The 26036-nt window shown below is 37.1% G+C and overlaps 1 protein-coding gene across 3 annotated transcripts in view; it reads right to left on the reverse strand.

Moving 5' to 3' along the window:
• Nucleotides 1-2275: 2275 nt before the first annotated feature.
• Nucleotides 2276-26036, reverse strand: part of kcnip4 (Kv channel interacting protein 4) — an 82812-nt gene continuing 59051 nt past the window's right edge. For all 3 annotated transcript variants that reach the window (XM_038267497.1, XM_038267496.1, XM_038267495.1), the window contains exons 2-8: nucleotides 16898-17022; nucleotides 10020-10089; nucleotides 9463-9533; nucleotides 6840-6947; nucleotides 3618-3722; nucleotides 3461-3523; nucleotides 2276-3363 (exon numbers count right to left, since the gene is read on the reverse strand). In XM_038267497.1, coding sequence (XP_038123425.1) covers nucleotides 3316-3363; nucleotides 3461-3523; nucleotides 3618-3722; nucleotides 6840-6947; nucleotides 9463-9533; nucleotides 10020-10089; nucleotides 16898-17022 — 590 coding nt within the window. In that variant the 3' untranslated portion in view covers nucleotides 2276-3315. The remainder of the gene's footprint in view (nucleotides 3364-3460; nucleotides 3524-3617; nucleotides 3723-6839; nucleotides 6948-9462; nucleotides 9534-10019; nucleotides 10090-16897; nucleotides 17023-26036) is intronic.

Consider the following 26036-nt stretch of genomic DNA (forward strand, 5'->3'; position numbering starts at 1 on the left):
CAGATATTTTTGAATGACCCATAGAGATGGAGTCGCTAACAAGAAAAAAAAATGCTGCAAAGGTCCAGCTGATAAGATTTATATAAATCAAAAAAGTAAATTTAATTATTTCACTCGTATTGTCCCTATAAAGAGTAAAAAAAAAAAAGAAAAAAAAACATGTACGAATAAAAACGTCAAAATAAACCCATAATCTCTAAAATATACCTGCATTTGTCGGTTATTTGATGAGTCTAATTTCTGCATCCAGGTTGCTGTTAGAGAGAAACAACAGACTAATTGTCAGATGAAAACCAATCAGCAACCAATCAGGCGGATTCAGAGATCACAGTTCAAACCCAAGTGACTTTTACTAATAAAGTAAGTCTGAAGACCAGGAATTCATCTGAGAGCAAATTCTCATTTAATACTGTACAGCTGACAATCTTTATACAGTGACCATGACCTGGAAACAATGCTGCTGGGAACTCCTTTACATTGCCAGAATAAAGAAGAGTAAAAATTAAACAAAAACATATTGATGCTTTACTTTACAGAAAATATACATACATCATGTCAAATAAATAATACATTAAAAGCAGCTTTTTCCCCCTCTTATTTTTATAAACTTATTTTAATCTAACATGATACTTGCGGTAAAATCGTCCTACAGACACGTACATTTGTTGGAACCTCCAGTATAGATATAGAAAAAGTTATCAAATTGGAGTATATTTCATATTAGAACATTTTTAAAAATTCCAAACCTTCATTTTAACAAATTTGGAAGAAGGCATTCTTAAAAATATGATACAACTGAAGCATCTTCACCCTATATTTGCAATTAAACTAAGCTTTTGTAAATTTTTAAGTCATTGAGGACTGAGCTTGTGTAATTTCTATTTGCTGCTCTTCCAAATAGGAAAGACAAGGAAACAATAATTGAACGTTATTGATCTCACATTGGAGAAATTTATCTCTGCAGAGAGCTAGAGTGGCAGTGGGGCTCAAACTCAGAACCTTAGGATTCCAAGCTCTATGGCCTAATCACTAGGCCACCTCTCCCCATCTTGCCATCTTAGTAAGGCATAAAAAATGTTAGGCTTCATAAGGCAACAAATTGTTATAAGAAAAACCTACTTATTAGGGGGCCGTGTTTGTAAAATAGCCTTTTTAAAACCATAACACATGTAAATATATATATATATATATATATATATATATATATATATATAAACACCCCAGGTACTGTTAAATCGGTGATGCTGTGGGCCTTATGCTAAGTTCACACCTAACACGATTGAAGCAGCAAAAGCAGCTGGTATGGTTGATGCACATCAAGGCGCTTTAAAGGGTCCTGCAGCGCCTTTTGAGCAGCAGGAGGAACGCATGTAAAGCAGCGCTTCAGGGAGCTGCAATGCAGATTGCTACGATCGCTCCCCTGAAACTGTTTATTAATGCTTAAATTAACTTAAAATTTGAAACCTGCTGACAAAATATATCTGCTTTTATTATTCTGGTCCTTGCAGTTTGTTCCACATACCTTAAAAACACTAACATCTACTTCCAGTCACTTCGAACTACTGCTGGGGAATCCTAGTGACAGCACACCGCCGGTATGTGGGGATCTGAGCAAAAATAATATTTGAGGCAGGATCGTAATCTTGATAAACCGACTGCACAAACAATGTTTTCAGGTGGACTTTCTTGCATAAAAATATATTAAAACCACTTTTTACCAGCTTATCAGCCAGTATAGCATAGCTGCCCTCTGCCATTGAACACAGGAGCAGCAGAAGCATCAGATACATCTGTGCACAATTTCCTGAACGCGCTTCAGTTGCATCACAAATGCTCTTGACGTGGGTCTGACCTTAATGTGTACAAGCATCAAAAATGAAGCAGGAGGCGCTTTTTTGCCAACCAAAGCGCGTCCAGTGTGAACGTAGCATAAGTCTCCTCTGCAGTCTCTCTGAACCATGTTGGAGTCCACTGCATAATTTAAAATAAAAGGATGTGAGGTTTAAGATTTATGATGTGTTGTTAGAAGCTGTAGCAGAAGGAAACGGTGGTATTTTTTGTTATGACCTAAATAGGCTTTTCCCCGAAAAGCATTAGAAAGAGAGGACACAAGTATCACTTTAAAATATCGCTGATGTATTTGTCTGTTGTGCACTGAACTAGTTTTCTAACAATTTCTGAAGGTACAGCCAATTGGGAGTTGGTGGCCATGTGTGCTCAGTAGGAAACCACAGCGTGTTATGGAGGGAAAAAGAAGTAGGGTTGTTTGTGTTGTTTGCTGTCAAACATTCTGTTCCGTTATGGGTGTAGCTGCTCAACCAGGAAATATAAAGGAATGTTTTTACAAACTGAGACAAAAATTCATGTTTACTACAGCTTCAGGTACAGCAGTAAGCTACTGACTGATATAAAATGTAATATTGAAATAGCCCAATGTTAGAATAAATTAAAAACTCATTTATCAACATTTATTTAAATTCTTTTAAAAAATGTTAATAGTTTTAAAAGTATAAAGCATTAAACAGCATCATTTTTATGGCTATTATGTTCTAAAACAACCAACCAGGCATTTTGAAAATGAAATGGTAGAACCTGCATAAAAACAGGATATAAAGAGTGTGAGCATGCTTGGAATAGACATGCTTACATTTCACTTATTTTAATGTAAAATTATGCGTAAGAAATAAACAATTTCAAGGCTTAGGACAGATCTTTACCAGAGGTGCCAACAAATTTTTCCTCATCTGTACTCATGTGCTTAAGATATGGTCCAATTCTGACATCAATACAATCCTTGTTTTGTGTAGTTGGCAGGTAAACATGAGCAAAATCTAAAACTAATTTCTCATTGTTCAATCTTCAGTATGTACAATTCAAAATAGTACAACATATGTGTCTTTTCTCTCTAAATAAAGAGTAAAATCACACACCACACTTTTCTAAGTCTGGTAAGAACTTAGAACACTCTGGAACTTCAAATTGTTCAATTTGTCTAAAGTTGTGAGTCACAGTGACGTCATTTGGCAGTAAATAAAACAAGGCTTAATGGGCTGATTTTGTGTTTTCATTTGAATTAACCTCCTATCCAATAATTCATTTTAATTAATCCTATTTTAATATCTTATCAAAAGAAAATAAATTCCAGAGCGTTCCCAACATGCTGCTATTTCTAATTGTGGCCCAAGAGTGATAATGAACAATCTATCTATGGTCAAAAGTCTGCATAGCACACTGTAGACAGTATGAGTCCAAATCAGTAACTGGGCCATGCTAAAGATGAAGCTTCTCTCCAATGGTTGGCTAAGCAGCCAAAAGTTAGAGAACATTTTCAAAGAGATGCATCGATCGCATGATGTTTTCATCCTGAGGATTATAAAAAAAAAAGGGAGACAATAGGATTTATAATGGTGAGTTAAAGACAACAATAGTGAAAAGTAGTGGAGCGGGGAATCCGGCTTACATTTTGGCAACAGTCAATGAACTCGTCTATGGTTACCACACCATCTTTATTTTTATCCATCTTCTGTCAGGAGGAGAGAATAAAACATATAAGCATAGGAAACAAAGCTAGGGGGATATTTCATTAACTATAAATATAGAAAAAAACAGAGACTTGCTTGAAAGAATACTTCTACGTGCTGACGAGGCGTCTCTTCTTTAAGGACGGGGTAAGTACATTTACCCATCATGTCATAGATGGCCTTCATGATGTCCAGCATTTCCTGCGAAATGCACAAGCAGACAGAAAACCCCCAAAGTTATATGTTAAAAAACAACAATATTTCATTAAAGTTAGGACATAATATTGAGAATCAACTTTTCAGCCATTCAATTTGGATGAAGTTTCATTGGATTTTAGTGCAACAACAAGCAGCTTTCCTGTGTTTTTCTGACACAAAGAAAGCATTTAATACAAACTCATCACGAAACAGAAAATGCACTACTATACATGGAGTAATGAGATAAAGTTAAAAGTCTCAGACTGTGACTGACAGTTGCTGTTGAATTAATATGGATAGTTTTCTTTACAACACAGTTGTCACTACCCAATCTGTACTGGATGCACGATCCGTACCATCAGCTCATTTGTGCATGTGCAACAAGACATACATCAGGGTCGCCCTCTAATTTATTTTGTAAAAAAGACCTAAATTGCATATTTCACTCCCAAAATTTTTTAAATGTTCTAAACTATAATGTTAAAGGTTATTAACATATTTCCCGAGAAAATAAATGCCTAAAATCCTTTCTTTTTTATCGCACTTCTGTGCCCGATCTGTACCAGAAATTGGATCCTATTTACGGGCTTTGGATTTAAACATAAATCTAGTCTTTTTAAGATTTATGATTTCTTTTGCTGTAAACAATATAGTATATAAGGTGTAAGCTAAGAAGAAAAACCACTAATATGCAGATAAACATGGTTTAATCATATTTTGCCGGACTACTCTGAGCATGTCCGATGATGACATCAGACAAGCAGTTTAACAGAAAAAATGTAAAAAGCATCAAATGGGTTGAATTAAGGATAGAAATAATTTATTATAGCACCATAATTACATTATTTATGACGAATGAGCTGATGGTACGGATCATGCTTCTAGTTCGAACCGGATAATGACAAGAATATCTTTCTAAAAGGAAGAACTTTAGTGAATATATGGCAATATGCTGGCCCCAGTGACAGTGTGTGTCCTCTGTCAGTATACAACATCTGCTGTAAAACTGCTTTCCGTACAACTTTAGCCAGAAGAATTTGCTACAGCGGAGAATTTTTTCCCTCAGTGTCTGAGCTGAATAAATGAGTCATAATCAGTATTATTGTGCAACACATTGTCCTTGAGCCCATCCTTTTTAAGGGCTAATTGATATAATTTTGTTAGAAAGCTACAGTATTATTCAATCATTAAACTCTGGAGAATTACAAATACAGTTTTCAAATTCCTGAGCAGCGCTCCTTTTAGTTTGGTCTGCTAAGCTCTAAAAAGAAAATGCTGCTCCAAATTAGATTAATTGCTTCGATTGGTAACATGTAATTGAATCAAGTTGATCCCACTCAATTTATTAAGTTTATAAGTTGAAAAATAAATAAAGGTATGCAAAATTAATTCAAGCACTTGTCACAAATTGAGGAAATTATTTTAATTAGGGCCGCATTTTTTAAGGGTGTAACACGTCAGACAGCTTTTTACTGTTTCCTCGCAGGACCAGTCACCACATAAATCATCAACTTGGTGCTGAAGACTTGCTTTTTCTAAAATTTGTTTTTACTGCTTTTGACATACATATAAATTTTTTGAGGCGATAAAAGCCATATGCTTTAAAATCCCATCCTTTACAACTAAATTAAACTGTTTTAATTAAAAGTAGTTGTAATTTGGATAATTCGTACACAGTTCAAAGATTAGAAACATTACATAAGATTGAAATCTATCAACAAACAGTGAATCAACAGGAACTTATTTAATCCCTAAAGTGTGAATTATGGTCCCTAAAAGTGAACTTTCATCTAGTGCCAGAATAAAGCAATCATCTGCCAGATACTTTGGTCCTAAAACTTCAGAGCTAATATAACTCCTTAGAGTGTTGCCTGGTAGAGTTAATTATTCCTTACAAGTTAATTTTTTTTTTTTTTTTTGCAAATCACTTTGATTTATGTTATTCCAACAAACTTGCATCAATAAAGTTCAGTTTAGAGCAAGTATTTGCCAAATGATAAGCCTCTACTGAAGACTTGCACAGCAGGAATATGAAGATGGCATCATATAAAATCCAAACAAGTCAACGAAACAAAGTTTCTCGAAAAAAAAACAAACATGGGCCAGTTTCTGGTTCCAAGGGATTTAGAGGCACATTGGGAGGAAATTATTTTCCACGGCCTATACAACTTAATTGCAATATACAGTCAGTTCCTGATAACAGCCTTAAAAGCCATTTGCTATTAGAAACAAAATGTTTGCTGTTTTAAAAGGTTTCTGGGAAGACTCAGACTTTGAGAAGAAAACATTTTCTTTTACTCTAAAAGCTTATTGGAGCTATACAATGAGCATTAGCATGTCTACTGGTACTGTCATGATCATGGCCATGATGACTGGCCCGATTAGTCTTTTCATTCACCTGCTTTGCTCCGCTCAGTTCTCATTATAGCTCATCTGATGCACCTGCTTCAGCCTCTATTTAACCTGTCTTCTTCCAGTCATCAGTGTCAGATTATTCAAGCTTTTGATGAGAGTTCTCTAGCGTACCTGATTGTGTTTCTGATTGCCTGATCCGGACCAGTTCTGCCTCTGGACCTCTGAGCCTGCCTGTCCCTGTTCTAATCTGTTTGCCCGACCCGTCATCGGACTCCTGCTGGATTCTGTCCGCGTACAGAACCTGGAACTGTTTCCTGACACCGTCCTGGATTTTCCTTTAGCACCTCTTTGGATCTCTGATCTCCTTGCTCTGACTTCTGAGTATGTCAACATTGGCCTTGTCTTTGCCCTCTGAATTATCCTGCCTTCCTTCGCGTTTGCATCTAAGGCAGAGGTTCCTGCCTTAGATGCAAACGCCATTCTCCACAGTTCTGTCTTGATTAAACACTTTGTGAAACCTAACTGTCTTTCTGCCTCGAAAACTGGGTCCTCTTGTTCTGAGCCTGACAGGTATAACAAATGGTGTCCAAAATATTTGCTACCGAGGCAAATAAAACCTGTGAAATGCTGACCAAATTCCATAACTTATTTTAAATCTTTGTTTCCCTATATGTTGTTATACTGACTGAAGCATAGAATGGGAGACATGAATCTTAAAAAGTCAATGACAGAGGCATGGGTTATTAATGTTAAGATATTGCATACCTCTTTAGTGATGTATCCATCTTTATTGATGTCATAAAGGTTGAAAGCCCAAATGAGCTTTTCCTGGACTGTGCCTCGCAGCAGGATTGAAAGGCCCATAACAAAATCCTGTAACAGAACAAGAAGTTCTCACACGTCAGGAAAAAAAATAATGATAATCATCACTTCTCAGACTTGAAATCTCCAGAGGTAAACAAAACCAGCCTCCATATTTCTGCTAGCATACAGAAAGCATGTTGGTTATTAATTGGAGATGAAGGATGAAACAGCAAAAGTGAAACCTCAATAAATCAAAATACCTCATTATTCAAATGATAAGAAAGCTTGTAGTCTGTGTGGGACCCTACAGGGAACCGCTGTTTTTCTGCAGAACGGGACGCGAATAAATCAGGAGGGGGGCTTTAGTAGGACGTGATGACAGCTTCTCTGTCCTAATAAGCAAATATCTGTCCCTCATAAATATTAATAAAAAAACAGCCAGCATTACAAGTCTGCTTGGTTGGATGGAATAAAAATGATTGAGGAAACATGTTTGACTTGATTCTTCAGAAGTTATTGTGAAGGACTTTATAGTCACTTGATGGATCAAACTTTAAAACTCTTTAGGCTTACGCAATCTTTTTGTATTCTCTACCTCTGGCAGCTCATAACCCAAATATCTGCTGCAGAAACTGGCTGATTACCCAGGTAAACATGTGTAAAAGGCTATAGAACTTAGAAATAAAAAAAACGATATATGTAATGATTAAAAAAAAGCTTTCCAAAATGTAAAAAATGAAAGATCTTTAGCTTCCCTGGGGTAATAATTTTAGCACCGGGTCCATTTCTCCTAGGCACTTAAAAACAGGAAACACAGGAGAACAAACAACTCAGGTATATAGTCAGGCTATAGCTACATGTCTTACAACAATATATAGGCAAGGCAAATTTAATTTTATAGCAAAACTCAGTAAAAGGGCAATTCAAAGGTCTTTACAAGAATTAAACGATAAAATAGAAGAAAAGTAAAAGCAAGTAAAGATCGAAACCCCCCAATAAAACCATGTACTGTAGTAAAACAAATAAAACAGTTGGACCAAAACCTTATACTAGTAAAACCTTAGTTAATAGTTAAACATTAACAGTCAAAGGCAGTCATTAACAAAGAGGATTTTAACTTTCGCTTAAAAGAACTCAGGCTTTCAACACTTTTACAACCATCTAGAAGTTGATTCCAGATAATTGGATCATAGGAACTAAATGCTGCTTCTCCATGTTTGGTTCTAGTTCTGGGTGTACAGAGTAGGCTGGAACTAGAAGACCTGAGTGGTCTGGGAGGTTGATCACTGACAATAAATCTGTTATGTATTCAGGTGCTGATCTATTCAGTGATTTATTGACTAACAAAAGGATTTCAAAGTCTATTCGCTGAGCTACAGGAAGCCAGTGTAAGGACTTCAGAACTGTGCTGATGTGCTCTACTTTCTTAGTTCTAGTGAGAACACAGGCAGCAGCATTTTGGATTAGCTGCAGCTATCTGATGAATTTTTTAGGCAAACCTATGGAGAAACTGTTGCATTAATCAATTCTACTAAGGATAAATGCATGAATGAGTTTTTATAGATCCTGCTTGAACATTAGTCCTTTAATCCTGGAAATGTTCTTCAGGTGATAAAAGCTCCACTTTATAACTGCCTCTATGTGCCTCTGAAGGTTCAGGATAGTTGAAAACACCTGAACCTGTAGCATACTACTTGTCTGGACATTTAAAATATGTTACATCAAAACTTTTAAAGTTTTAAGAAATGCCAAATAAAAATGTCTCCAAACCAGCTGTTATATAAATGGGGCATACAGGTCACCCAGTCCTCATTGTTCCTTGCATGCCTTTAATATCAGTTTTTTAACCTTCTACTTCTTTTATGTTTCTGCTTTATCATTACTTACCCTCTTTCCTTTAATGGCCACTTATATGATCACTTTGGATTGTTCATGTTTTTAGATGTTGGTCACATAGAAGAAACCATAACACCTATAGAGACCTTTTACTTGTGAAAGTAAAAGTGAATTTTGAATACAGTCATAGTGACATCTTATTTTTTCCTACAGTTCTAAATAAATATATATATATATATATATATATATATATATATATATATATATATATATATATATATATATATATATATATATATATATGTGTGTGTGTGTGTGTGTTGAAAGTATTAAAGGCCAAGTGGGGGCTGTTTTATTGTTTTAAGATAACGTTTTAAGATAACGCTGTTGAAACAGGGAGTTGGGTGAGGAAAGAAAGAGAGGTTAGCCCAGGGCACCAATACTGCAAGGATTGTCCCTGAGGAGAGTCGTGCAAAGTAAAGGTCTCAACAGAAGACTGAGTGGGGTTATATTTGTATAGGAGAGGTAAAAAAAAAAAAACAGCAGCAGTGGTGACAGCAAGTATGGCGGCTGTGGTTGATATTATGCGACTAAATTTCTATAGAAAAATATATTTTTTTGGATATTTTTACATATTTTTCCAGAAGTGTTGGTTCAATGTGAACTTAAAAGTATATTTGAATCTATTCCTAATCTTTACTAGACTGTAACAGGTTTTCTGACATAAAATAAATCACAGCAGGCTCACCTCGAAGCTCACAGACCCGTTATGATCCGTGTCAAACGCGTTGAACAGGAAATGTGCGTACGTCGAAGCATCTAAAAGAAAAGAAATTCAAAATGATTTCTCCTCAGTTCAGCCCATCTAATATCAAAAAGTAAACCTATTACAAGAAAGAAAACGGTTCAGAGTTTTTTTTTTTATATTACTTTATTTTGTAGTTTTCTGTTCAGCTTCAAAGAAAAGAAGTCTTTGATGAGAGAAACGAGAGTTTTCTCATTGTTTCCTGTATGGAGAGGCTTATCTGTTTACTGCTCTGCCTTTCTTCTCTGAGGGGAAAAATCAAGGCCTCCTAATGTTTTCTTCATATTTCCTTGAGTTGAGTATATTTGCTTAATGATAAAAGCCTTCAGTGAAAAACCGAAGGCTGCACATGTAATAAACAACAAAAAACAACCGAAATTTCAAAGCATTTGCTTTGATGGAAGGTTAGATTCAAGTGGGTTTTACTTGATGAGACGAATAGACTTGTTATTAAACAAGGTTACACAGGATATCTGAAGCAGTTGCTACACACTTCATACCTCCTTGTGGAAAAAACTGTGCGTAGATGTCTTTAAAGGTATCTTCATTGACGACTCCACTTGGACATTCCTAAAATATAAATAAAAAAAACAGGTAATTTTCCATCCATTACAGGTTTGAGTTTTTCTTAAAGTACCAATATAGACAGTAGAAAGGGCTTTTTTTTTTTGGAACCTTTCTCATTACTGTGACCCTTTGTGTCGACCATCCCAACCTCAGCCTGGTGGCATTCAGCAGCAAACCCTCAGCAGTGATCTTATCTACAGCCTTTTAAAGTCACCCACCTGCTGGTGGCATTCACTGAAAAGACATTTATGTAACACTTTCAAGAAGGACATTTTTACTGCCGTTTTAAAGAGTCAAAGATGTTCCTGATGACCTTGCTCAGCACAGTGCTTGTGTAGGAAGTTACTTTTTGCAGGCTCAGGTTTGCTCTCTTGCAAATCTGAACATTTATGAAATAGGAAACTGAAATGGAAAGAACAAGATCACTGATCTGGGTACATTTGGGATCTTAAGAAGCCTAAACCATGTTTTCTAAGGGTTGCAGGGAAAGAAGAAATAGCAAGATGGAGAAGTTAGCTGGAAATCAGAAAGAGCACAGATTGCTGATAGAAAAACTTAAAATAAGGAGATATAAGCTGTAAGGTAAACAAATGCAATGTATTCTGTATATTCTTATATATAACTATTATTTTATTTAAAGGAAAAGCACAGTAGTGTCTGACTTGTGCGTTTCCTTGCAGCTATAAATAAATCTTCACATTATCCATTGGAAAAACATAAGCAGAAAAAAGGAGTGGTATCCTGTAGGGATTAGCTCTCATCTCATATTTGGCCAAAGGCTAACTGACCTACTGTATACTTTATATACACCACATTCTGTAAGTCCTCTCCCTGTCAGCTTTGTTTGCTTTCGTGCTTCTCATAAGACAGTTAATATTCAGTCCTCCAGAATAAAGGCAGGCCTAACTATTCTCCATCATATCTCACAATTTTTCTCCAAATTACTATTAAAACCAAAATAATACACTCATGTGAAAACACCACCACTAACATCTGCCAAATTATTTTTTGAAAAAGGTGTGATGTGAAGTGGAGATCGGGCACTTGACAGATTCTCGTTAATCAATTTCGGAATTGGAACAAGTCGAAATAGTTCCAAAATTAAAATAAAATATTGACTGACTTTTTTTATTTTATAATTTTTATTATAATATTAAGGCTTGAGATTAGCATCAAATCTGGATGTAAAGTTAAAAAGAGCACATTTAATCAACACAGTTTTGGTAAATAAAGACAGGGTTCACAATATTAGTAAAGCGAAGATCGACCAGAGATACATGAAGACAATGTAAACAAAACAAAAAACAATTGTAGGAACTCCACCATTTGAATGTAAGGATCAGTAGAAGGAGGAAAATAGTAATCTATTCTCACCAAAGTAAAAGGATTAGGAGGTAATCGTGTTTCACATTAACAACTAAAGAATACTGAACAGCACTGGAGCCACTGTTATGGCTAAGAGGAGAAAAAGCTGCTGCTCTGCTGTCAGACTGCAGTTTGCAAAAGATCAGAATTATAAGCCAGAAGCCAGAATGCTGCCAGGAAAACCCTGATTTGTGAATGACTGAGACCAAAATAGAGCGTCTGTAAATATCCAAAAGTTTGGAAGAGGATAAGAGCGGTTTCCAGGACATCTGGAGGGACATCTGTGTACAAACTAAATCTAAAAAGCGTCAAAAGAACAAGCAAACATACCTCTCCTGACCAAAAAATAAGCTCCTATTTCAAAACAACATACAATAAAAGAAGTCCCACAGTACAGCAGACATTTCTTAGTGTATGTTGAAGTGAGGACAGTATTTATGTTGAACATTAAAGGTACTACAAAATAAGTGTAATCTAGCTAGAGTCTGAAGAAAAAAACTACTAAGATCTCCAAAAAAGCTGTAGAACATCACACATCAAAGGTAACTCTAAAAACTCACAGGTTGATGCGACTGCTTCAAAGTTAAACATCTATAGAATGAAATGGAATAGCATAAAATTAGATAGAAAAGAAAATGGGGACATTGTTAGAGTAGAAGTGGTTACACAACGTGTTTTTACAATATTAATACTCTGTATCTGGAGAATAAAAAAATCAATAACAGCTGTGGACATTGTTTAAAGTAATGGATATACAGGAGAGATGTGCAAAAGAAAAATTATAGCAACATGTTATTTAACTGACTAAGACAGAAACTGTGCAAAAATAAGAATCAATGTAACAACTTATTGAGGTTGTTGGGAACAGTGATGGTTATAAAGTCTTCCAGCTGCTAAAAGGAAGGATCTATGATAACGCTCCCTGGTGCATTTAGGGTGCAGCAGTCTGTCACTGAAAGAGCTTTCCTGTTCAGCAACTGCTTCATGCATAACTAAAATATATGACAACTCATTAGAGAGTTACCAACTAAAAAGGAGAGCTGATGGTATTTTATGTAGAAATCATAGGAAATACGATCTAAAACAACAAAATATGAAAATTCTTACTGTTAAAGACCAACTATGGCGCTACATTTTGGCAAAAAAAAAAACAAAGAAAAGAAAATCAAGAAAACAAATAGTTCTGCTTTAAACAAACGTCTTTAGAACCATCGAGGATGAAAGGTTTGCTGCATAATTCCCCCTGAGATTCTCCTTTGTCACTAATTCACACCAAACCCACCTTTAAAAAAGGGGAGTTTTTGGGCGAGAGAGAAGTCAGGTAAACATGAAACCAAGTAAGATTGAATATTTTCTTTGGGTCTGAAAAACGATTTTATAAAACCTAAAAGATGTTTGCTGGACAATAATGGACAAAAGTTATAACAGGTTATTTATTTACAAGGGTTCATTCTACTATAAAGAACCTTAGAGACATATTCTCTTTCTGCTTAGATGTTTGTTTTTGATCATCATATTAGCTACCTGGCCCTATCTGAAAATAAAAGATTTATCTTCCTTTCTAGAAGTAATGGACATTATTAAAGGGGCAGTTAGAAGAGTTTTATTGATTTATTTTGAAGTCTTTGGTGCTCAGACGTGATTGGGAAACATTGGTACTGAAATTTACTTTTTTAATATGCATAAGCAGATGAATGAGAACAGGGATGCATCCTCCCAGGGCTGAAATTGGTGGTGGAATGGATATCGAATGAAGAAAGGTTCTGTCTTGGACTGCAGGTTGTATGAGCCTTCCATGATGAGCCACTAGGAGAAGACTGTGAAGAGAAAAAGCAGTCCCCTTTGAGAGCATGGTGGTCTTCAGAACGACTTGGGAATGCTTCAGGGAATGCCATATGAGATCAGGAGTTCACTTGTTATAGGTATGAGATTGCAGACAAAGAAGAAAAAGCAAGATGAAGCTCTGCAAGTCATGGTGAAGAAGGGGTTTTTAATCTTTTTGAAATCTCCCATTTTAAACTTGCATAATTACAGACATTTTAGCATTTAGACTGCTTTAATTTAGCTTAGTTTATTTTTATTTTAAACCACCATAAAAAAAGACAATGCATTGTAAAAAGAAGAAAATTATCTGGAGCAGGAATAACCAGGCATAAGGTTAAAACTTGATAATATTACGAATGAATAACTTTATACGTCTTGTTATCATACTTGCATCTTAGAAAAAAATTTGTGGCTGAAAGTTTACCTTACATTTAGGCCCTTTATTGCATATGTTATTTCAAGAGATATTTTAATGACTAAAAAACGACAGGAAATTGTATTTTAGACATTATGTTTGCAGCAGTTTAAGACTTACTTTACTAAAAGTCAAATGTCACCTAAATGAATATTCATAAAATGAAGGGATGCTTGACCATGTAGTTTAACCTCACTTTAATCTGCACCTTAAATTACAGCTGTCAGCACCATTACCATACTAATGTTTGCCGTTGAAACAGGACAGGGTCAGCTACTTCCTCTGAAATCGTTGGCTCTTAGCGACCAACATTTTTGGTAAACTGAAAGTCAATAATGCTTTACTGACCAACACTGACAACATTAATCATCAGTTTTAAATTTTCAGCAGCCATATTTATTACCACAGTGTTGTTGGTGGCCTACTGGTGGGGTAGACCCTTTATCAACGCAGAGAGATAAAAATAAATTATATTATATAAAAATATAATTATAATATAATTTAATTATATTAAATTATATTATATAAAATTAAATTATAAAATATTTATAAATGTTTAATTGTATGCTTTCAAGTCGCCCCAGAAGAAGGAACACAACAGTATATATTTGACTTAATTAGCTTAGCTCATATCTTACTGACACTGTTATTAGACATGTGCAACTGGCCCCAAGGATTAGTTTTACACTGAAGATGGACAGCAAAGAGACGCTACATTGAGTGATATGGAGTCATTGGGAATAATACAATACACATAAAGTGTTCATCATCTAACAATTGAACTGGTGACCTCAGACTACATATTTTGGAGCTTAAAATGTGTGGACAATATTTTCTTGTTTCTTTCAGTGAGAGAGATTCATTTAGAAAATTACCTGATTCAGACAACTTGTTTTGTTTCTGTTTCGGTATGTTTGAACCACCTGTGCTCCAAGCGGCTGCTTAATAAAGTCACCTGTCAAAATAAACCACCTCCGTCTCCCGCCTGCATCTGAGGCATTCGATTCGCCTCGAAACTCTGGACAACAAGGACAAAGGGGCCAAACATCTCATCATGGGAAGCCAGCCAGCTTCTATTAGTCTGCTGCCCTTAAAAGCTCTCCTTCACTCCAGCAATGACGCTGGAACAAGACGAAGAAGTGTTATTTGTCTCTGACAATTCAAAAAGAACGTGATTTAAAAAAATTATAATTACCAGCAGTAGTGAGAGTCCCATCTTATTTATTTTAAAAATTAGACTTTATTGACAAAATGTAATTATGTAACAGTGATAAATATCAAAGAAATCTTAACAAGGAGAGCATCAGTAGATAGCTTATTTTCTCTATCGTGTTCAAATACAAGAAAATGAACAAAAGAAAATGTATTTGATGAAGAAAGGCTTAGTCATCGCCATTGGGGTATTCTGCTCAGCCTGTGATTGAGGTTTAAGAGTGGGACGAGAAAATGGCACATCCATTTCAAGATCTGATCTCCTCTTAGTCTGGGAAAACCTATTCTTTTTTTTCTTTGAAGCCTAGTGTGCCGTTACTTTGTAGTCTCAAAAATATTACTCCAACTTTGGAAAAGAGAAAAAAAAAAAACTCAAATTAAAACATCTCTTATGAAGAAACTCTAACCTGTCTTTTCCTGCTGTTTTAGTTTGACGTCTCACAATATTAAACCCAAAGACCGTACGTGCCAGGGGAGAAAGGAGGGCATAAAGGTATCTCTCATAAAACAGAAGTATCTTCAAAAATTTGGTTTATCAAAATGTAAATATCAGGTATTTAACGCTGATAAGACACTAAACTGAGTTTAATAGATAATTACATTATACAAATGCTGGATGATTCATTTTTTTTCGGCCTTCGCTGCAGCATATCTAAGATACAACCAAAAAAAGTCGTATTCACTCTGTCCGAAAACTGCTGAACTGAAACATAACATCCATCCCTGAGCTAAAAAGAAAAAAGGACATCTTTTCTGCTATCGGTAAGTTTTTACACTTAAGAAAGTAATCAAAGTCTTAGAGTCCGGAGGAAGAGTGAAGAGACACAGGATCCAGCTCGCTTGAGGTCCATGTAAAGTTTCCACGAGGGCCACATCATCTATAAGAGGCGATCCACTATGTTTTAGCAAGTCCAAAGTCAGTGGATCCATCTACTGATTCATCAGGATACTTAATCTTCCTTATAATGCTTCCTTGCTGACCAGCTTTATGGAAATCCCTATATCATTTCTACAAAACCATAAACGACACCTGGTTAATTGACCATTGTATCACCCCGCAGCTCCACTGGAGCCAACCTTATCTAAGCCCCATGAAGAATCTATAGAGTATCGTCAAGAGGAAGATGAAAGACAGCAGAGTCAGCAATGCAGAACAGAAGGATAGCATTAAAGCAACAGTGGCCTCCAAATCATCTCAGAGAAACCACAAACAGAACATCTCCATGCCACGCCGGCCTAATGTAGTAAGTAACGCAAAAGAAGCCCCATCCAAACAGAGTGAATATACTGTGCTTTAGATGGACGCACTATTCAGTAGGCTGCCATTCTCTGTGTTAACATCACCAAATCTTCAAATCAACTGTACATGGATCTAAGTGGGTCTTGAGGCCCACAAAATATTGAAAAATGTCCTTTGTACACATTCTTTAATAATGGTGTACACATCTGCAGGTTTTTCAGCCAGAAACTGAACAAATAAGCATGTTGTGGCAAGAGAAATCAATTCTTAAGTTATTCAAGCGTAAATGAATGCAAAAACTAAAAGTAATAAGATAGGGAAAAACATCACTTCCAAACTCATCCAGACCTATAAATCATCAAAAGTCATTCAAACACATCTCAGTATTCTAGAGACTGCAGTGATCCTGAATCACTGATCTAGCTAATAGCTAATAAATACAGTAATTTAACACTGCTTAACTATCAGTGAGTACCGTGAACAAAGAGGCGGAATTTTTGAAAATACTCCGGTAAGGAAAGAGGGATTTCTTCCATCACATTGGATAGAAAATACAAAGAATACAGCAAAAGAAACTGAAGGATAAACCCCTTCCATAAATCTCTGCAGTGGAACTAGTGAAAGAATAATCAATAACAACAAAAAAATCAAGCCAGGCAACTTTTAGATACTATGAAAGAGATGAATGCTTGAAGAGCCACTAAAGACATTATACATAATATATAAGCTAGCTCCACAGTAGGTGTGTCTCTTACGTTCTTGAAGCCACGGTAGAGGATTTGTAGCTCCTTCCTAGAGAACCGTGTCTGTGCCTCGAGCTGCTCCAGGCCCTCAGGGCGATGACGGACTGCAGAGAGCTCCAGCTCATCTTCTACGCTGTCTGAACAGAAGAAGCAACAGAAAGTCAAACTAGATCAAATTCTGACTGGAATGCATTTCAAAAGTATTAATAAAACTTCAACTTACTATATATATATATATATATATATATATATATATATATATATATATATATTAGGGATGGGACGATTTATGAAAACCGTCAGAATCGTTCGGTTCGACTGTCTCGGTTCGGTTCGCGTGTGTTTCGTTCGGTTCATGCGCTGCTCCTTTTTCTCATAGAGGAAGCGATTACACTCCAGAGCAGAAGGTGGCGGTACTGCGACCAAAGCCAACCGCCAGTAGTAAAAAAGAAGAAGAAGAAGCGTAGCAGCTTAGCTGGGTGTAGCAGAAAAAAATCAGTTGTGGAGAATAGGGGGTTTTCATGTGACGTCGCGCTCACGTGACTACTCAGCGCGTCCGCCATATTGGGTGGCAGCCTTAGGCAGTATTGACAGTGAAAAATGGTGAAATCGTGTGTAATTGTTGGTTGCACGGCCCGTGGAGGTGGAGATCAACGCTCTTTCTATCGCATACCAGCCGTAATCGTGAATCAATGTGAAAAAACAAAACAGCTATCTGAACAACGCCGTCACCTATGGCTGACACGGATATCCAGGTCCGATTTGGACGGTGTTAAGCTGGAACACGCCAGAGTCTGCAGTGCTCACTTTGTCACAGGTAATTAACGGTCAAGCATTTAAAACATGTAAGAATATATTAATAATAGGGCTTGGGCGTCATGACGTATTACTTTCCGTGGCCGCAATGTTGACCGTCTCCGCCGCCGCTACTCAGACTACTGCCTATGACCACCGCGTACTGGACTCCCTCTCTCTGCCGTGTTTTAATTTGATTAATTTCACCTTAACTTGATTTCAACCAGCGGGAAAAGGCTCAAATATGTGAGAAACCCGGAGGGTTTAGGGAGGTTTGGCAGTTAACGTTACTAACCAAACCTTTGAAACACATAGCAGCTAGTTAAAAGTACATTACATGCCTGAGTGGTTGTTAGCACTAACGGTTAGCACTGTTTGCTGGCTTTATGAGCTGCAGCTCCTGAACCCATCCATTCGTAAACTGCACATGAGACTCCAAGGACTTGTAGCTTTGGAACTGTTCGCGCACCGCCGGCCGTTAGCCACCTAGCATAGCGAGCCCTGCGTCGGATTGTTTACATTTTTACCACATTATTAAAACTCACCCGTTCACGTATGATGGCGATTTCCTTCATGTACATCACTTCGACATCTCGTACCCAACCAGATGTGAACTGGTTGTGAGCCTCTAGACCCTTGTACGCTCTCATTTCCTCCAGAGTGTGCAGAGGGTTTTCACTGAACACCAGGTAATGAACTATGTTACCGTGCTCTACATTTGGCCAATCATCTGGATTAGTGCTAAACAAGGCACCGTGGAGGGCATAGGGGTCCATATGGTCGATCACGGAACATTTCCTCAGATATGTTCCATGATCTGGTGGCTCTAGCGTGCTGGCGTACTTATCTATTCGCGACATGATATATTTAATATACGATAATATGCCACCCAAGATGGCGGACCGGGAGCTGGCCAGTGACGTCACTGAAAACCCCCTATTGTGTCGGACTGGCGAGTGGGAAAGAACAGGAGTTGGAAGACGCGCCAGCAGCACTTTATAGGTCTGCTGTATGGGAGCGCTTTGCATTTAGAGTGACCTACGATGACGGCGGAAAGAAAGTTGTGGATAAAAGTGCAACAGTGTGCAAGCATTGTGCAACACGTTTTATGCTAACAGCAACATGTCATGCTAACCCCGACTCCGTCAGCAACCCCCGCTCCGCCCCGCTGCGCTCCAGACCGGCTGCTCAAAGCAAAGCCTACAGCCCCCACTGTGGCTTCGTCTGCTCCCCTCTGAGTTCCTTGGAGATGGTAGAGAGCATGTAACCTGACAACAGCCAGATGCATGTCTCGCTCCGGAGCGAGACATGCATCTGGCTGTTGTCAGGTTACAGAGCATGCACCAGATTATTAAATTCAAAGCAGCAAAACATACGGAAATGATCCAGGGTTTCCGCGGACCATTTAAAATAATTACAATCCATTATTGTTTGGGGGATTTTTTCATTAATTTCATAATTTTTTATGGGATTTCGGTGTAATCAACATGTATCGAATCGAACAGAAAACCGTGACCAGAAACCATGAATCGAACCGAACCGTGGATTTTGTGAACCGTTCCACCCCTAATATATATATATATAAAGTAGTGTTTTTTTTAAACACTTGAGGCCCAAAAACTGTAAAACAAATTTACAGCACTTGCCCAGATTTTATTCATAAAGCATTTAGAGAATTACTTAAATTTTACAATAATAAAATATCAATTTTATATGCTAAGATAAAATTAGCTCTGTGGTTGTTACAGTATGGAGAAAGTGTAAGAAATAAAACAAAAAAGCTATTAAAATCAATGGAATGTAAGGTATTATAGCCTTACAAATTTTGAATATTGATGATAAATATTTGGCCATAAAAACATAGCAGTCTGATAAAATACCTCCTGTTATACCTGATTATACTAGGTCTCTCTTTTAGCCTTTCATACAAATCAAACAAGAAACAAATATGAGATCAGAAGTAATTAGAGTCGTTGAGCCCCCAGTACACAAGTCAGCATGGCAGAGAGCCTCCGGATAAGAGCGCTCAGTAATAAACCCTGTGGAGTGCTTTAATGGGCTTATTATGATGGCAAACGCTGTCTGGGCACTGTCACTGCACTAGAGGTGTCCTAGCAGTGCTGCGTTCCACTTTCATGCACCTGAAGTGTCACACACAGTCTAAGTGCCTCATTAGGATCAAGAAGTTTTACTTCACCCGACAACTTGAAAGCCAAATATTCCAGCAAACCACTTTTCACCTGTTGTTGATAAGCAAACTCTCTGCACTTACAGGTTACTGTATGTCTTTCCTAAATCTAGTTAAGACTGGATGAAATGAAAAAGATGAAACATGTGAAACATTCTTTACCTTTTTGCCAAAAATATCAGCACATTTTGTCCTCTGTGAACTGGTAAAAGCCAGATATCTAAAGCCTAAACTTGCCACAATAAAAAAAATAAATAAAGAACAACAACATCATAATTATAATAAAGAGAGCCAGTTGCTTTGATTGCAGGCAGATAGCTTTTTACTGTTGGAGTAAGGAAAGAGCCTCATGAGTACAGCCTTTGCTTGTGGGGAAGCTGAGGGTAACCTGGGATATTCAACATAATCGCTGGTGGTCTCCTACAGAAAGCTGGGTATGCAGGAGATGGGGGATTCATTCGAGCTCTACACTCTGCCTCTTTTTTTATCAGGACAACAACTAGGGATGGGAATCGAAAACCAGTTCCTGTTCAGAACCGGTTCTGTGTGTTCCAATTCCATGGCACCGTTTGGCAGCTCGCTTAACGTTGCTCTTATCGATTCCAGACAGACATCTGATTGTTTCACATGTTCCTGAGCTATCCATTCTCAATCTGCAGCTTATTCTTAAGTTCCTTTCATGTGGATCCAACTACAAGTTTTATTTCATGAGGTACACACTCTCTGCTTTTAGGACTAAAACTTTCCCTTTCAATGAAACGTAATGTTAAAATTAACCAGAGCTATCTCTCTAGTTATGCTACTATAGGCTTAGTCCGCTGGAGGACATAGGAACCAATTTTCGTCATTCTGTTTCATTCTACTTCTATTCTCCAATTCTGCAATACATGCGAGTTCAATCGTAAACTTTTTGTTAGTCGAACTATTTCTTGCTTCCTTAGCAGTAGCTTCATGGTCTGGTGATCTGTTTGGCAGTGACCCCATCCAGGAGGGTGGCATCAGCTGGGGTGCTGCAGTCAACAACTTTAATCATGGACAATAAATTTGGACCAACTTTCAGGTACTTACTGTCCTGTTTCTCTTCTAGACATAGCTACAGGTTCAGTTTTGACCATGAATCTTGGGGATTTGGTATTTCCATTACCAATTTTGTCAGGGTCACAGCATAACCAGCTTCCTGGTCTATAGCCATAAAACAGCCTGCACAGCATCATCTTCCCAATTAGCCAAGAAACCTGACTTAAAACATAAAAATCGTGTTAAAACATTAAACCTCACAATCAGTCAGGGTAAACTGTAAGGGCTTTGTTTCCTCTTTTTTTGTGTGAAAACAGGCTCAGAGCTCATTTGCCTGTACTTTCCTTGTCAGAGTCACATATTGAGCTAGATTGATATTACAAATATAGAAAGTATTAATGGATCAGTTGTTTTATGCTACTCTGCCTGTCTGCTTCAGCCAGCCTCGGCAGAAGACCGCTCACACTAAGACTGGTTCTGCTGGAGGTTACATTTTGTTAAAAGAGAGTTTTTCTTCTCCAGTGTTGCTGCATGCATGCTTGTTGTGATAGATGTCTCTAGAGTCAACAACACAATGTCTGCAAATGTCTACTGGTGCACCATTATCTTCCAGGAGCTGCATATCAATGACTCGATATAATCAGAAAGCTCTCCTTAGATAGAAAACCCCTAACCAATCTGTTCATATGTTTGATTAACTTGTCTCTTTAGATGAATTGGCGTTAAATAAACAAACTGAGCAAAATTAAATTGAACTAAAAACAGATAATTGAATACTCGGATAGTTAATACAAATAAGACTCTAAGCCGAAAAGTAAACATCTCATGGTCAACAGTTCACTTTGTGTTTAAGTAACTCTGTATAAAAGTGAACAGTCCTTTATCAAATCCTACTCTAGGCTATTCTTAAACATTTAGTGTGAGTCTTATGGCAGCTGTGGGTGCTCAGATAAGACCTCAGGTCAACCATCAAATGATTAGTAACGACAGAACGAAAGGTCATAGCATGTTTGTAACTACAACAGGAGTGCTGATAAAACTCTACAAATCTGTGCTATAAAGGGACAAATTATCTCACAGTGTAAATGCAATGGAAATTGTATCATAAATCTGCAGTCTGGCCTGCCAACATTATTAAGGTTTCAAGGAAGAGTGTAACAATTGTCAGGAGAGAAATTACACTAAGAGAAATTAAATAAGTCAAACTGGCAGTATTTTCCCTTTGTCATTATGGTAAGTAGAGCTGTGCAACTGCAAAGTATAATTGAAGATAAATCAGCCAACAATAAATTAAGCTTGACCAAACTGACTTTCTTGTACGCCTGACTAGATTTTGAAGCTGCCGTACTGTGTCAACTGACAATGGCAGTACCAGAACTGGCAACGTCTACTAATGATGAACTGTCGTAATGCAAACTTCTCTACCATGAAAGGTGGTTGATTTGTTTCAGTTGAAGCCATTTTCATAGCACCTTTAATAATAGCACAATAACTTTAAACTTTAGTGCTTGAAACTATAATTTGTTCCTGTTTCTTCAAGCACACCTTCCTAACCTGGGTGGAGAAGAGACATCAGTCTGCTGTCACTGAGACAAATGTTCATTGTATAACAAAGATATGTTATTCTTGACAGCTTGTTGGCTGTATTGAGAAGCATAGTGGTACAACAAAGGGACATCAGTTCAAATTTAGTGCTCAAAGACAATGTGGCAGGCTTGGAGTTCCGGCGTCATCACTAACAATGACGATCAAAGAAAAAGTCAAATTAAATTGTGCTCCTAACAGAAATAAAACCTGGACTGTTGATAAAAAGCCCAACCAATCAAGGAGGTGAAAAAAAATCTAGGAATGCATCAATCACTTAGATGGAAACCAGCGTTGACAGCTATGAAACACAATACTGCCCTTTGTTTCTGGAGTTGCAATGAAAACTGAGAGGTTGATTTGAACCTGGCAATTGAGTACCCCTGACCAGAGAATGGCCATTCATAATCTCTATAAAAATATATTTTCAGTCAGTAAAAAGCACCATACTAAATGATCAAAACAGTAAACAACATCACTCTTGTGTCTGGACGTTGCAACAAATGGAAAAATATTTCAGAAATTGACATTTTCAGTTTCCTGGATGTTTAAAAATGACAAATTTTTCTAAAAGGAAGCAGTATTTGTGGTATTTATCTTGCCCACTGCTTTTAAACTGGGGCTAGATTCCTGCAAATAGGAGAACCCTGAATGATTTACAGGGATGTACTCCTTTTTTTTTTTTATGAACAAGTTACGTCTGACACCTTAGAACATGATAGGTAAGAAAATGCTGGCAAACTCTCAGATGAAGGAAGTAGTCTTTTACGCTACCAGAAAAATACACTTATTAATGTAAGGGTTATGCTAAGTTTCCTTTTCTTTTTATAGCTTAAACAGATCTGACATAGTGTGTGTGGCCAGTTAAGTGCAGTCTCTTCCCATTTTGTAACACAATGCCAAAAAAGGGCTGTTGTCCTAAAGAAACCATGTTATAAGAAGACAGATCCCTCAAGCTCTAAACACTACTTCAATTTTAACACATTATCACACATTACCTTGGCCTTCCTTGAAAGAAAAAAACAAGATATTATTGGAGCTTTTGAAGTAGTAGCTCCTGTAATTGGAGGCTTTAGCTGAATGTGCAGCCCATCCAAATGGCAATTCCAATGAGCTGCCTCCAAGCGAAAATGCTTGTATTGCCAATCTACTCAGAAATGGGACAAGAGAATCAGACAGAGCTCCATGAAGGTCTTAAACAAAGAAAAATCTCTCAGCACAATCTAATTACCATCGTACACAGCATAACTAGCTTCCTGGACTAAAGCCATAAAACAGTCTATCACACAGCATCGTTTTCCCAATTAGCCAAGAAAACTGACTTAAAACCTATAAAATTGGTGTGAAATTGATGCCAATTCCACCCTCGAAAGAATTGATGTAAAGTAAGTAAATTCCTCAAAAAATCCTTAAAAAATCAATCTTTGATCAGTTTTTGCATCGAAAATTTGATATCTGATAAGCAGTGTTGCTGATCTTGCAGCTTTACCCCAAGACTGAGATTTAACTCTCACAAAGACTCAAAAAAAGATGGATGAGCTCAGTACACTAAGTGCAATAATCCTAGTTCAGCCTGGGGCTCACTGTATTCACGGAATGAAGAGACCTGTCTTCACTCATGGATGGCTTTTTACTTTGAAGCCTGGGGCGAGGTACATGTTAAATAATCATTTCAATAAAAGGCACAATAAGCATGGGGGGAGTCTTTCATGCTGAACACAACAGAGTTAAAGATATAGAAAAGGCTTTATTTACTTGTTTTCAGTCTTTTTTTTAAGTACAGTTAGTAAAATGTTAATTTCAAGTATTATTGTTGCCACATTCCAAAAAATAAATGCCTTATTTGTTGCTTAATGCATAGCTAATAATATCTTACTCAATGAAGAGGCTTACACAACATTATTTTCTAAAATCTGAACTAATTGATGACAAAATAAAACAAAAAGGATGGTAGTAAATATACAGGCAGCGCAAAGCAAATGTTCCTCTGTTTTAATCAAGATGTTTTATAACTTACAGGAGATACAAGAACAGAAAAAAAAAATCAAGTATTCCAACAATGCATTTAATAATTAGTAACAAAAATTAAACAATTGTATAAACTTCTGAAAAAATGCTGGCTGGTTTTGTGTCAGGACATTTTATAGCAGAGGCTTCTTTTTTATACACAGTTGAGATATTTCTATAGTTATGCTGCTATAGGCCTACACTGCTGGAGGACATAGGGACCCCGTAGCTGCCATTGAAGTCAGAATAAATAAATAAATAATAGATTATTAAATATTTAGGTTAAAAATATAGAGTTAAATAAATAAATAAAATAAATTAATACATTTCTAGTAACAATAGTTCAATATTAAAAGCATGATTTCATGTAGATATGGGGGAACAAGTCTTAATTAAGGGGGGAACCAAAAGGTTGCTGCCGCGGGTTGATGGAGTGTTACATTTGAGGGTCGGTACCTGTTGATCAGCTAGTTCTGGACTAATCCATCAGGCAGACACCTCGCTGATTCCTCTGCCTAAGCCACCAGCAATGTTATAAGAAAATTGGATAAAATGCATAGTGCATTAAAGGATTGAAAATTCTAATTTTCTCTCAAGGGAAAGCAGCCAGTGAGGTACAGACCCCTTTTCATCATTCTGCCTCATTTTATCTCTTTAACTTTATCTCCCCATTCTGCAGTAATTGTTAGTTCAATCTTTAACATCAGCATCTCACTGCTTTTTCTCATAGTAGCTTTATCTGGTCTGATCCCGTTTGGCTGCAACACTATTCTGGAGAGAGATATCAGCTGTGCTGCTGCCATTAACACCTTTCTGTTCTTGTTTCTAGATGTTGGAGCTTGGTCTGTTTTTCTGTGTAGTCCTGTTTTTCAGATTATGACCAACTGTATGTACTCTCCTTCATTCTCCAACATTGGAGCTGGCTCGGAGCTCCTCTGCCTGACTGTGTGCTTCCTGGATGGGGCTGCCTGTGGAGCTGATGTAGAGTTGTCTTTTGTATCTCTGCTTCAGTTTTTACATCTGCTTCTGTCTCCTCGAACCCCAGCCAGCTCGGCAGATGGCTGCTCACATTGAGTCTGGTGGAGCTTCCTCCCCTTTTAAAAAGACAATTTTCCTTTCCATTGTCACTGAAAGCATGCTTGGTGTTAAAGATTTCTTTTGAGTCAGTATGTCGAAGCAATGAACTGGTTTTTCTTAGTTAAAAAACTTTGAACCAATCAGACTGCATGATCTGGTTGAATTGTCTCTGTAAAGAGCTTTGAGATGATGTGTTGTGAATTGGTGTAAAAATAAATAAACTGAAATGAATTGAAATTGAAACCACTGACTAAAGAGTGGGAATTATTATTATTTTTTTTATATTTGTACTTTTCTCCCTTGTGCCAATTAAAACATTTACAGAAATGTGTTGCTTTTCCTGTAAAATTGCATTTTTATCTGATTGGTTTAGGTCAAACTTTTTGGGTTTCCATACAGAGGCTCCTCTTAACTTTTTGCTGTAATCTTGGGCCATTACTCCCAACAGACCAGGTGTAGCCAACTCAGGTTTAAAGGCCTCCT

Source organism: Cyprinodon tularosa, unplaced genomic scaffold (genome assembly GCF_016077235.1).
Source record: "Cyprinodon tularosa strain WSP-4 unplaced genomic scaffold, ASM1607723v1 ctg674, whole genome shotgun sequence".
NCBI lineage: Eukaryota > Metazoa > Chordata > Actinopteri > Cyprinodontiformes > Cyprinodontidae > Cyprinodon > Cyprinodon tularosa.